The sequence below is a fragment of the Myotis davidii genome, unplaced genomic scaffold (assembly GCF_000327345.1).
Source record: "Myotis davidii unplaced genomic scaffold, ASM32734v1 scaffold284, whole genome shotgun sequence".
Taxonomy (NCBI): Eukaryota; Metazoa; Chordata; class Mammalia; order Chiroptera; family Vespertilionidae; genus Myotis; species Myotis davidii.
The window spans coordinates 734,923-748,517 of record NW_006295261.1 but is presented as its reverse complement, the minus strand read 5'-3'; the positions used below and the strand labels follow the sequence as shown (position 1 = coordinate 748,517).

The following is a 13,595-nucleotide window of genomic DNA, read 5'->3' as shown; positions in this document are numbered from 1 at the left end:
AGCAGGATGGTCTCCCAGAGAAAATAAAAAGAACCCCTTCCTAAAGATCACGTTCCCATGTTGAAAGCTTGCACACATAAAGCCCGCACCTTCCTCCAACCACAAGGCAGGCACAAATGCTGCCCACGATGTCCTCACCTGGGTCAGGCGGCATACAGGTACAGGAAAAGAGAGTATTGTAGCCCACTTTGAAGTCAGAGTTGATGGGGTAGTAATCGGCTAGCTTGATCATCTTCTTGAAAGCATCGTAGATAAAGATGAAGCTAATCAGAGAAGAGAAGCCCTCTTCAGTGAAGCGAGTAAAGTACTGAACCAGGAAGCTGGCATCGGTGGCCACCAAAATGAAGCACAGGAAGGCTGACCACAGGCCAATCCAAAGGCGAAACTCCAAGTAGTCAAAATCATGGTCCCTGAAAAGGAGAAACAAAGGTTAGACTCCGCCTCCAATGACCACAAAGAATAATATGCAACTACTGAATGTCTGCAGTACGATTGCTAACATTGCAAGATCGCACTGAGCCACTAGATAAAAGCTCATTCTTGTTTTCCAGAAAATATCAAGTTTAAGGATTTGGTCTAGTGATATTATTATGCCACCATAAAGAAATAATTCCTTGCTTGGCCAGCATGGCTCAGTGGTTGAGCACTGACCTATAAACCAGGAGGTCATGGTTAGATTTCTGGTCAGGGCACATGCCTGGGCCTTGGGTTCGATCCCCAGTAGGGGGCGTGTGTGAAGCAGCCAATGGATGTTTCTCTCTCAAAGATGTTTCCATCTCTCTTTCCATAACGTGGGTGGGCCTTGTCCAATCATCTATTTCTGTATTATTGGGATACAATGTACAAAAATAATGCAAAAGAGACAGCAGAAATTGGGAAACCGTTGTGAGCTCTTTCCTTCATCCTGTTACTAATTTTAAAAGGTGACAGCACACATGGTTCACATTTTTTTATGATTCTCCAGTTTTCAGGGCAAGCATTAAAACCTGTATCCCATGTCAGAGAAAATCTGTGGATCATGTAGAGTTACTGTTTGAGCCTACTGAACCTACAAAACAAGAATTTAACAATTTCTCAAGAAATTATAAAATATGTTGGGGAAAGTCTGGGAGAGACAGAGTAGAACAGTTTCTTTACTGAAGGATTTCTCAGATCCCTTAGTAAGCTAAAGTATAAAGTGAACTGCCAAGAGGGAGATATAATATACAGCATTTCCCAGACTTATTAGGATCACAGAAGTTTTTTTTCATAGAGTATCCATGGGACTACTAATTGATGAAACACACTGTGGGAATTATCCATCTACACAAAATACTCTGCATCTAGACAAAATATCAGCACTGTCATTACAATATTTAAGTAACTGATACAGCACTGTAAATAAAATAAGGTTTGGCACAACAAGAAACATTTGAGAAACCCCGCTTTAAATCCATCACTGACTTACAAGGTTTCTTGCTGCTTTACAACTGTTTTCAAATAAATTACTTGGAACTATGTTTATGTTACCAATTATGACAAAACAGGAGGGAAAGTGAGAAAGGAACTTACTTAGTGAAAGGAAATAGTCTCTCTCCTTCAATTATCTAAAGTAAACTGGGATACAAACATTTTCTGTAGATTAAGGCTCTGATCACATTGCATCCAATAAATCTTCCTGCAAAGGTTGTGCGTGTTTGTTCCTGTTTATAGTACATGCTTGTTTAATCTTTCCACAAAAGCTCTCTTGTCTCACACAATGTTTTCTTAAACATATAAAAACTGTTTGACTCTTTCTATAAACTGACATGAACAGAATTCTTTCCAATGTCTTTCTGAGAATTATACTAGAGGAGGGATGTGTAATAATGAGCTAGAGAAAACTCACAACATTATTTAAAATGTAGAACTTCAAATTCTCAGAAGACCCTCGCTGATATTCTCAACCCAGTTTTCAAACTGCTAGTTTTAAGTCCTCATCCCCTCTTCTATCTTGTGATCATTTCTGATGGGACACAGTTTCAATATTATGTGAGTTGTTAAGTCCATGAGGTATAGTACAAGTAATGACATTTCTAACATTAAAATACTAAAAATGTATAATAATATAATATAGAAATTCCAACAAGGAGTACTAGCAAGTTTTATGAAATTCTTCAATCTGTTTCAGGGTTGAGATCTGCCAGTAAAGGCAATTCTCTCTTAAAGGTATTAAGTTCATTAGAAAGAGGCTGGAATGCCCAATTTTATTTCAAACCCATTTGTGTGCTAATGTGGCCACTTGGATAATTTGCTTAACTTGATTTTCTCCTTCTTACAATGATCCGGCAATTTCTAAAAGAAAATATTAATATCATAATTATCATGCCCATTAGTATGTCTAGTGATTCTGTAAGAGCTGGATGCTATGGAGTTAGAAATCAGGGACTCATATTCCAGCCCTGCCAACGACTGGTGATGTAACCATCAGCAATCCACTTACCCACTCCACACCAGCTTTCTCATCGATCAAGCAGAACACAGCCCTACCTCACAGGACTGCTACAAGAATTAAATGAGGGAGTATATGTAATGCACATAAGATAATGTTTGGGACATGGTCAGCACTCAACAAATATTAGTTATTACTCAGCTGAGCGCTACAATATATCTGTAGCTAAGAACACTGTAGTGGAGGTTAGGAGCAGAGGACCACTGGAGCAGCCAGTCTCTTTCATGAATGAGCCATGTGACCTTGAACAAGACACTTCCTATCTCTGGTGTGTCAGTCAGGGTCATGGCAAGAAGTAGAAGTCATTTTCAAATGGGGTTTTGAGAACAACTTAATAAATGAGCTATTTACAGGGATCAGCAACATCAGGAAGCCATTCCTACCTCCTGGTTTGAAAAGGCCAAGGAAGAAATAGACCCTGCTGAGGGCTACAGACAGGGTGTAGGAGCCACCCTACAGGGGCTGCACTCAAGGGACCAGCCACTGCCAGGCAAGGGTGCTAAGCCGAGACAGGGAGGTGGGGGAGGCAGACACATATCCTGACTTCTCTTCATTCTTGTCGTGTGGGTGCTCCACACTCCACCAAACCCATCAGGAAGTCAGAGGGCAAAGGAGCCCAAGCAGGAGGGTAAGGGACAATGAAGGGGGCGGCATGGGCCTCATGGAATCAGATGTAAAATGACTATTGGACTTCCTAACCTCTCAGGGCCATTCACACTCCATGGCTTACAACTCCCATATTCTGGTCTTCTGAACCACTATCCTATGCTCCATCTAGACTACGGATGTTCTACAGTGACACAGTCCTAATTTACAATTAGATGTGTCTGTACATACTTGCTGAAATTAAATAGAAGCCTCTCAAAAACCAGAACAGGCCCCGTGCTGCTCAGAATAGTGAGGGGTTGACCAGCGAAGAGGCAGAAGATGGCTCCAGAGACGGCTGTGCCCAGGAAGCTCTCCAACACGCCCTAGTAGGAAGAAAACACAGGTATTAAAATGCATGGCATTTTTCTTCTTGTGTTGGTGTCACTAGGGAAGTGAGGCCACCTGATATGCTATTACGAGGGCCATGCAAACATAGCAAACAGATACGAACAATAGTGTCTTACCAGTACAAGTATCATCATTTATTTTACCATGCATGCGATTTAGTCATTCCTCCCTACCCCAATGGCTGTATTGCTCAAAGAACAAAGTGACTAAAATGACAGGTGGTTGACTACAGAAGGCGGAAGATGACTCTGACCCATTCGGAAAATAATACCTGAAGCTTTTGCACATAAAATCACATTATACAATCCCGCCAAGTGGGGAGAAGTGATGTAGCCCTTTGGATGGTGTTGTAGTCTTTGTGGTGACCTTCAGTGTTTTTTTAGCCTGATTTCACCTTGCACATAGCTGGTTCTTATAAGCAGTGACATTTTATGCACAAACGTTATTTTTTTTAGAGGAAAGCTTTTAAGTGCAGAGGGGAGCAAAGGGGACACACAAAGTAGATTGGCCTCCAACCTGCAGTCTCTAAGACATCAATTCTAAAAATATTCTTATTACATATTCATTGTTCAATGCCAACTTAGACAGGAGCTTCGATTTACTTTATCTTAGAGGAAGTGAATGTGCAGGGGCATCATAGCTAAGCCTTTGTGGCCACATCTCCCTGGAGTTACATCTCTGGAAAACAACCCATTATTTTCCTTTAGCAAAACAAGAGCAAAGATAAATGAGCTACAAAGCATCACTGACTTATAAAATGATGCTAACTTAATCGCATCATTTGGGACCAATGCCTCAGATGGTGGCAAACTGGCCTGTTTCCTGTATTTTTCATCATTTCAAACTTCAGTTAGAGAAGCCCACATTTATTTGTAAAAAGGTCCATTTGTAAATGTAAGACAGTACTCTATCAAGAGAGGATTTTTAAATATAAAAATATGACAGAGACCCTTTATGTAAGGCGGTAAATCTGAACCACAAAAACTGTAAGATAAAATAGTTTTTAAATGAGTCAAGATATTCTACAGCTTTAAAAGACATATATTCAGTGGTAAATAAATTTATATAGTAGGGAGACTTAGGGGATCCCTGTAACTTTATGTGTATACTAAAGAAAATGGTACTAGGAAGATTTCCCTCTTCAACTGAACAATAATTATTTGTTTGTAGAAGCATGACTTATCTACACTAATAAAATAGAAACATGCAAATTGGTCATCATTCTGCTACAGCCACCAGCCAATCAGGATGAGTATGCAAATTAATCCAACAAAGATGGAGGGTTATTTTGCATATGCAGGCGCAGAGTGAAGACTGAAGGCTCTGGCCCGAGTGAAGACTGAAGACAACCGAAGACTGAAGAGGCTTGGCTTCTCCACTGCAGCTGGAGCGAAGAAGCCTCGAGGCTTGCCTTCTCCAAGGCCTATTGCACGAATCTCTTTGTGCAATGGGCCTCCAGTGTTTACATAAATCTAAACATCCCTCTGAGTGGAGCAGACTGGCTCTCTGGGAATCTGAGATGTTCCCAGTCTTTTCCCCCGACCCCCCAGTTAACGTATCCACCTATCAGCCTCCCTAAGTCACCTCGTTCCACTGCCCCCAAAATTCTCCCGCAACTTTTCATTCACTTTCATATAATATACATAAAATGACTGCAAATAAATTGATGTTTTTTTAATCAACTAATAAAATTGAAATACACTAAGTGCTATCTCCATTCAAAAGCCATCCTAGAAGACCCTTATTATAATGATTACCGAGCATATTTTTTATACAGCTTCAGAGCCAGCAATATTCTCCTTAAAACGACATCCTTCTCTTCTATAGATAGAGGTTAATTCAGAAAACAGACACAAATCCCTTAGCGTAGAATCATGTAACAATGGAGCTGGGGTGGGGATGGGGATGACAATAAGACTGGCTTCTCACACCAAGAGTATACACATCCTGAAATAATTCAGAACAATTTCTTCTTCTATCTAAGAAGTCTGGCAGAAAGAGACCCTGTTTCCAGGGATGTGAAATCTACTGCATGGTTGAAAGGTGCCATCTTATTTTATAGCCAATCCATATGTAATCAGAGTGTCCACTCCTTTCTTACTCAGAGGGACAGGGAGCAGAATAACAAGCAAGGTAGCAGAACCAGGCAGCATTTATGCAGAGACTAATTTATGCCCAACCAATTAGTATCAGTCTTCATCTCTTACATGTGAAGATACTGAGTTTCAGGAGGTTAAATGAATGAACAAATCCACATTTGGTACAACAATGAGGCACAACAAGTCTTTCAAACCACTACGTCACCCTTAGCAAGGCGAAAAGATGTGTCTGTGCCTCGGATTTTCTTGGGCATACAGTTTTTCTACTCCTCCTTGTGCATTGACATTGGGATCTTTATCATCTATCTTTCTTTTTCATGACTTACTTCAATGTGTGTTACATGAAAGGGTAGGACTGGAATGCTCCATGTGGCGGGACAAGCTGCACTGAGTACATGTGATAGGCAAAGCTTTTTGGCCTGCATCATTCTTTATCAAGGATGGGGTGCCTATTTTTCATCACTACTGCAGGGTCAAAATACAGCAAGGCCTGGGTGCAAAAAGAGAACATGAAGGAAGGAAGGAGGAACGTGAGATTAAGAATCTCTACTTGGTCTGCCATCACCATTAGTAACTGTGAGGGTAGGAACAGGGCCTCCTAGGTTCCTCATATTTGTCTTCCTCCCATCATGCTATACACTATACCTCGCGAGCTCTGCAGGCATCTGGGAAGCGCTACAGGAATCCAAGAAGAAATGCCCAAATCACACCCTATGTTCCACTTATCAAAGGTCAACAGCCATGGCTGCACATTCAGTAAAGATAACAGCAACTTTCTTCCAGAAAATGGCTTTGATTTATGGATGCCATGTGACAACTAAAAGGCAGATTATTTTTATTTCAGTACTTGATCCTTTGGTAAGTGCTAAAGTTTCCATTCTGTGGCTGACAATTTTGAAACAGAGAAAGGTGATTAATTATACACACTGCACTGGAAAGAAACTTGCTTGAACTTAGAGATGCTTCCAGCATTTCTCAGAAAAGAACTATTTTCACCATATTTTGACATGTTACTCTTGACAATACAGAAATTTACAAAAAAAAACACACCTCATGCATTGAATAACTTTAGTTTAATTGTACCTAGAATTTAAATCCATTTATAAAGTGAACTATCAGAAATCCCTTTTCTGATTTACTATATTCAGTGTTCACTGATATAAAAAAGGAAAATAATGGGTGGATGTGCATATTTTTAGTAGCAATATCTCAGAAAGATACTTCTATACCTTATTTCCCAAAGACGAGCAACTCCATAGCAACTCATGAGAATGCAGATGGCTGAGCTCTGATGTGTAGCAGAATCAGGAGCCATAAAGTCCTCCAACTCCATTTTGGTTAGGTTTTATCATATGTCGTTTCTGATCAAGTGTTGCCCACTGCAGAACAGTAGAAGGAACACACAACTGGCAGGCAGCAAATCTAGAGTCTAGACTTCATTCTGCCACCAAAGAGCTGATGATCTTGGGAATGTCACTTAACCTTTGTCAAATTTAGTTTTTTCATGTTGCAGATAAACATCGAGCTGATATAGTATAACCGTGGGCTCAGGCTTCAGACAATCTCAAGTTTACCTGAAGACTGTACCATGAAGTAACTAGCTCAGTGACTTTAAGCTAGTGACTTAATCTCCTTATGGCTTAATATATGTAGTAGGTTAGATAATGTATATAAAGTGCTTAGCATAGCCCCTGGCAGGTAATACACTTTTGATGAACAGTAACATAGACATAATGTATTTATTTAGATATAAGGTGAAGTTGGGCTAGATGATGTCCAAGGTCACTTCCAGGTGGCTCAGCACTAACAGCATGTCTTGGATTCAGGAATAGCTCGGGTTTAAATATCTGCTCCACTACTCACCAGACTCTCTAACTCCTAATTCTCTCTTCTGGAACACTGATGGCTATTTACAGGATAATCATTTGGACTAAATAAGAGAATCCTATATAATAAAAGGATAATATGCAAATTGACCCTAAAGGTAGAACGATCAGAACGACTGCTGGACCAGTCACTATGAGGTGAACTGACCACCTCTCGGTTCCTTTCCCTGGCCGGCAGGCTCCGATCGCCTGATGACAAATGAGAAACCAGGGGTAGGTGGTAGGGGATGCAGGCGGTGCCAGGCCAAGGCCCCCACCCTACCGGTCGCCCCACACACAGAGGGCAGCCCATGGTGGGGGCGGGGCTGGTGAGCGAACAGTAATAGCCGACCTCTCAGTCCCTTCCCTTGGCCATCAGGCACTGATCACCCTACGGTGAAAGGGTGGTGGCAGGTTTCAGGGCCGGCTGTGGGCAGCCAGGGAAGATGGCCCTGATGGCAGACCACACCTAGGGACCGTACCTGCTCATGAATTTTATGCTGAGCCTCTAGTAATATATAAAGAGCTAAGAATACAGTAGAGATACAGCAAAATGTTAGTTCCCGTGATTATCGAGTCGTAAGAACAGAAAGAGAAAAATGGCACAACTGCCCTCCAAAACAAAGAATTTTCTGTTTCTTTGACAACTTTCAACCAAGTGAAACTTGGAAAATAAAATACGTTGGTGTCAGAAAATGATAAAGCATTCGCCAACGTTATTGTTATAGTCAAGCTTTAAAATCAACAACAACACTAAAATGTTTCCAAGATAAAGAGAGAAAATCTAGTCCCTGCCCATGGTAACTTATGCAAACTGTGTAGCATGTTGAATAATAAAACCAAATTTCCTTTAGATAAGTCTTTGATTCTGAAATTTAGCCAAGAAGAATGATGCAGCCTAATGCCAGTTAAACATCATTGTTGGACATCAGTAGTGAGTGCTGTTACCTGCAGTTTTGACGCCAGGTTCCCAGCATAAGCCAAGCCACATGATCAAAATGAGAGGAGAAATGATACAAGTATATAATCAAATTTTAGGCACATGCGAATTACTTAAAAAAAATTTTAAGAAAAAATAGGCCTGTTTTTTTGTGTGTTTTTTTATCTCTACCTTGAAAAATTTAATCATAACCTCAAAAGATCAGGCCTAGGGAATCAGCATACTTTCAAAGTTCCCCAGGTGATTCTCGCGTGGCCCAATTTTGAGTCACATTCAAGCAACCTTTCCCCCTCTTTAAAACATGAACCACCACTAGCATAGTTAAGGCTCAGTTACACCGACCATTCATCTACAGGGGGAAGAGATTGGATATCCAACCCTCATTTTTTATTTCACCTGAGTAGGTACAGCCTATAAATCAGTGAGTTCTGTCCTGACAGATCACAGCTGCCAAATCCTTACTGCCACCTACTCTGCCTAAAAATGCTTTGTCGTCATCAACAGGATTTCTCTTCACACTGCCCAGCAGGAACCAAAAAAGAGGGAAGACTTGAAAGACAAATTAGCTCCCCACTTGAAGAAAAGCATGAGCCAAAAGAGCTTCAACTCCAAGCCTAACAGGATGGACGGGCAAGACAGGGAGGCTTTACAATGTCTTTTTGTTTGAAGAGCTGGGAGTATGTATCTAGATCATCTGAAGTGCCCAAACATCAAATGCCTGTATAACCTTACACAAAAATCAATTCCAGATGGATAAAAAATTCAAAGGAAAACATTAAAGACCTAAGATATGTGGGTAAATATTTTTCTGATCTTGGGGTAGGGAAACCTCTCTAAGTATATCATGAAAATAAGAAACTATAAAACACTGAATATTTTGACTACATAAAAGTTGGAATCCATACAGCAAAAGAAGTCATAAATAAGGTCAGAAGGCATTCAGTAAATCTAGGAAAAACATATTTGTGATATTTCTGAGAAGCAAGAGAAAATATCCTAATTACATAAGTTTTGAACAAGTCAATGGGAAAAAATCAAGTGGGTAAAAGGAAAATACAGCAAGGACACAGATATAAATAAGAATAGATTGCCTGCCCTGACCAGTGTGGCTCAGTGGGTTGGAGGGTCGTCCCATACACCAAAAGGGGGTTCTATTCCCAATCAGGGCACATACATAGGTTGGAGTTTCTATCCCTCGTCAGGGCATGTAAGGAAGGCAACCAATCAATGTTCTCTCTCACATCGACGTTTCTCTCTTTCTCTCTCCGCCCCTCTCCTCTCTAAAATCAACAAGCATATACTCAAGTTGGGATAAAAAGAAAAGTGTAGTGAATAAAAATGTGAAAGGATATTCACCCCCCACTAAAATTCAAATAAATTTGAACTGAATAAGAATGAGCTATCGTTTTTCAACCCTCAGAATAACAAAAATGAGAAATCCTGTTCACGCAAGGGTGTAGACAAGTGGGCACTCTTGTCCATTATTGGTAGAAGTATAAATTGGCATAACCTTTGTTTACAGATGAGAAAATTGGGGAAAACTGAAAGCCTACTAATAGGGGGTTTATTTAGTAAATTATAGCACATGTATTATGTGTACAAATAGATGTAGTCATTAAAAATGATTCTCAAGATCCATATTGAAGTGAAAAGACTTCCATTAAATCATGCTTTGAAATAGTATTATCTCATTTATATAAAATCTTATATATTAGTCTGTTTGTACAGGCATATGAAAAAGGTATTCATGAAAAAATTAATAATGGTTATTTCTGGGTGATAAGTATAAGGGGAAAATTACATTCTACCTAGTTTTACTGTATTGCTTGCATTTTCTACAATGCATAATTACATCTTACAAAATAAAGTTATTTCAAACTAATTTTAAGCCAAACGCAAAATAATTCTAGAAATTTTCAACACTTGCCATCCCCAACCAGCCTAATTACTATCATTTTCTGATCACAAAGAAAATAGAGGTAACAAATTCTGGTAAGTAAAATCTGGTCACAAATGATAACTTTAAATATTCTATCTAATAAAGAGGGGATATGCTAATTGACCCTCACACTGTCGCAAAGCTGGCAGCACCCACAGCCAATAAGGAGGGAGTATGCTAATTGACTGCCCCACCCTCAAAGATGGTGGCACCCACAGCCAATAAGGATGGAATATGCTAATTGACTGCCTTGTCCTCAAAGATGGCAGCGCCCACAGCCAATAAGGAGTGAATATGCTAATTGACTACCCCACTCTCAAAGATGGCAGCTCCCATAGCCAATAAGGAGGAAATATGCTAATTGACTGCCCCACCCTCAAAGATGGCAGCACCTACAGCCAATACATAGGGAATATGCTAATGGACAGTCACATCATCAAAACATGGCAGTGCCCAGTCTCCTCAGCCCCGCCAGGGTGGCAGGTACGTGGCAAGGCCGGCCCAGCCGCTCCGCATGCCTGCCTCTAGAGTCCCCCAGTCCCCTCGGCCCCCCAGCCACCCAGGGCAAGCCCGAGGCTCAGGTAATCAGGGCTGGCTGAGGCTTGCACTGCCGGCAGTGGCAGCAGCAGAGGTGTGATGGGGCATGCCTTCCCCTGATCACTAGGTCGCCTCCTGTCCCTGAGGGCTCCCGGGCTGTGAGAGGGGGCAGGCCGGGCTGAGGGAACCCCCCTCCTGTGCATAAATTTTCATGCGCTGGGCCTCTAGTACACACACACACACACACACATTTCAGAGAGGAAGGAAGACGGGGAGAGAGATAGAAACATCAATTATGAGAGAAAATCATTGATTGGCTGCTTCCTGCACACACCCCACTGAGGACTGAGCCCACAACACAGGCATGTACCCTGACTGGGAATCAAACTGTGACCTCCTGGTTCACAGGCCAACGCTTAACCACTGAACCACACCAACCAGGCATAACTGACTTAACTGTAATCAAACAGATTTAATTCAGAATCTGCACCTGAAGTGAAGCAAATGATTTAAAGTTCTTCCTGGGAGAAGGAATGGCCAGCAGACCTTGGAGGCAGCTGAACAATGCAGAGCCCCTTACTTTGTCAGGAACATTTACTTTGCTTACTCAAACAGCTCGACTACCTCCCTAGTCTGGAAGACTAGCTCAAGGAACCAACATGTCATCTCACATTTCCACTTCCACTACCAAAATGCAACATTTAGGTAAGTTGAAATTACTAGACAACCCTCACTATAGTGAAGCATTCCCAATTGGCTTTAACCTTGCTGTTATAAATTGCACACGATCAGCTTTATAAAAAAATGTCTATCTCATCGAGGTCTGTCATGTGAATAAGAAATGATATATTTCCAACTTAAGCAGATTGATTAAGTATTCTTAGCACAGCAGTATATTAAAATAAAACCTCAAATTTGGAGATGCCAGCTATAAATGTTCCTTATTATGAGACAAATTCCCTTAAAATGTGCTCGGTTGGGGTCCATAAATATCACAAAATTCACAGAATTCTAAAAATCTTACTGTATTCTTTTGCTATAAGGTTGTGAATATAGGGTTATATTTACTCTTGAAAAAAATTGAAATGGCTTTCTTCATTTCTTCACTCTAAACTATGCTCAGTCATTCACAAATAACAATGTAGATTTAAGTTAAAATACTTTTCTTTGTTTCATAAAGCTAAACAACTTTTAAATAACACAAAAACTTGCCATGAAGTATCAAAAAATGTTCTCTATATCAGTATCCTGCCCAAAGACTAAACTATCCACAAATATTTGTTAAGTCGACGTTTAACAATTTAATTAAAAGTATCTAAATTGATAGAACTGTATACTTGCTTGGCAACCAAGAATGTAAATATAATGCAGCGAATTGACATGGATGGTCACAGAACTCAATTGTGGGAAGGACAAATTTTCAGGATGGTGAAGCTGAAAAGCCCTTGTTTAATTCACACAGCATGGTAGGGGGCCTGAGTGTTATTATGGTGGGATTTACTGAAAAAGATAAGAATCGTACGAATATAACAAGTGTCAGCACAATTCATAGATCTCAGAAAGGTCATGCTCTTATTAAACTCTAAGAACAGAAAACAGTACCAGCCTGGGCTGGATCCTAGATGAATGTAAGGTCAACTCTTGATGAAGAAGTCCCGGAAGCCCAAGCTAAACCTCGCCCATGCTTATTAACAGACAAGCTGTGAATACTCACCCTGGAAGCCACAGAGGCCTCACAAAGTGCCATGTTGGGGAAATGGTACAGTCATCTATGTGGCCATTATAAATTGGTTATACTGGGAGCCATCATAGCTTCAACTGTCTTATTTTGAACACAGGTCCATGGGAAATGATCCATAAGACTACCCAGACCTGCTTCTAGTGAAGTATGTGTGTTTGTGTATGTGTGTGTGTGTGCGTGTGTGTGTGTGTGTGTGTATACAAATAAATGGGAACGTTATCATATATATCATGTAAATGTACATGGAATTATTAAATATATATATACCTTATTATATACATGAGATTATTATATACACACATATTTCATCTCTGAAATAAATGCTTCGATGTGAATTCCTATCTTTGAGTAGGCAAGACCTCCTGCACTGAAGCTGGCAGAAGAGTAAGCTTAAACAACAGCAATGCAGTGACTCATCTGTGTTTTTACAACATGTTTCTACCCAGGGCCCATGTCTATTTGTAGCCTGACAATAAAGGCCCTATGTGAACCATCTCTGAGCTGTCTGCCTTTAAAAACAAGGACACTGTTTTCAGTTGACTCATTTCAGCTGCTCGTACATTTGAGAATAACCCACTGCCACATTTATAAAGGCATGTGATATAATTGAAGATTATTTCAGGCTGTGTCAATGCTTTGCTGCTTAGTATTGATTTACTGTTGAGACTCGCAGTGGTTCTCAACCTTCTGGCCCTTTAAATACAGTTCCTCATGTTGTGACCCAACCATAAAATTATTTTCATTGCTACTTCATAACTGTAATGTTGCTACTATTATGAATTGTAATGTACATATCTGATATGCAGGATGGTCTTAGATGACCCCTGTGAAAGGGTCGTTCGACCGCCAAAGGGGTCGCAACCCACAGGTTGAGAACCGATGCTTTAAGCAATAAAGAATTTCTAAAAAATTGCTTTGACTAAAAAGCACCATGATTATTAGTAACAATCATTTGCATCTAGATATTACTTTAGTGTAGAAAAGAGATTCATATCTGTTTTCTTACTT

The 13,595-nt window shown here is 40.4% G+C and overlaps 1 protein-coding gene across 8 annotated transcripts in view; it reads right to left on the bottom strand.

Annotated features, from left to right (window-relative positions):
• SLC4A4 (solute carrier family 4 (sodium bicarbonate cotransporter), member 4) overlaps positions 1 to 13,595 on the bottom strand; it is a 345,530-nt gene that overhangs the window by 69,724 nt on the left and 262,211 nt on the right. For all 8 annotated transcript variants that reach the window (XM_015567926.1, XM_015567925.1, XM_006769914.2 and 5 more), the window contains 2 exons: positions 3,308 to 3,441; positions 139 to 410 (listed from right to left, as the gene is read on the bottom strand). In XM_015567926.1, the coding sequence (XP_015423412.1) occupies positions 139 to 410; positions 3,308 to 3,441 (406 nt within the window). The remainder of the gene's footprint in view (positions 1 to 138; positions 411 to 3,307; positions 3,442 to 13,595) is intronic.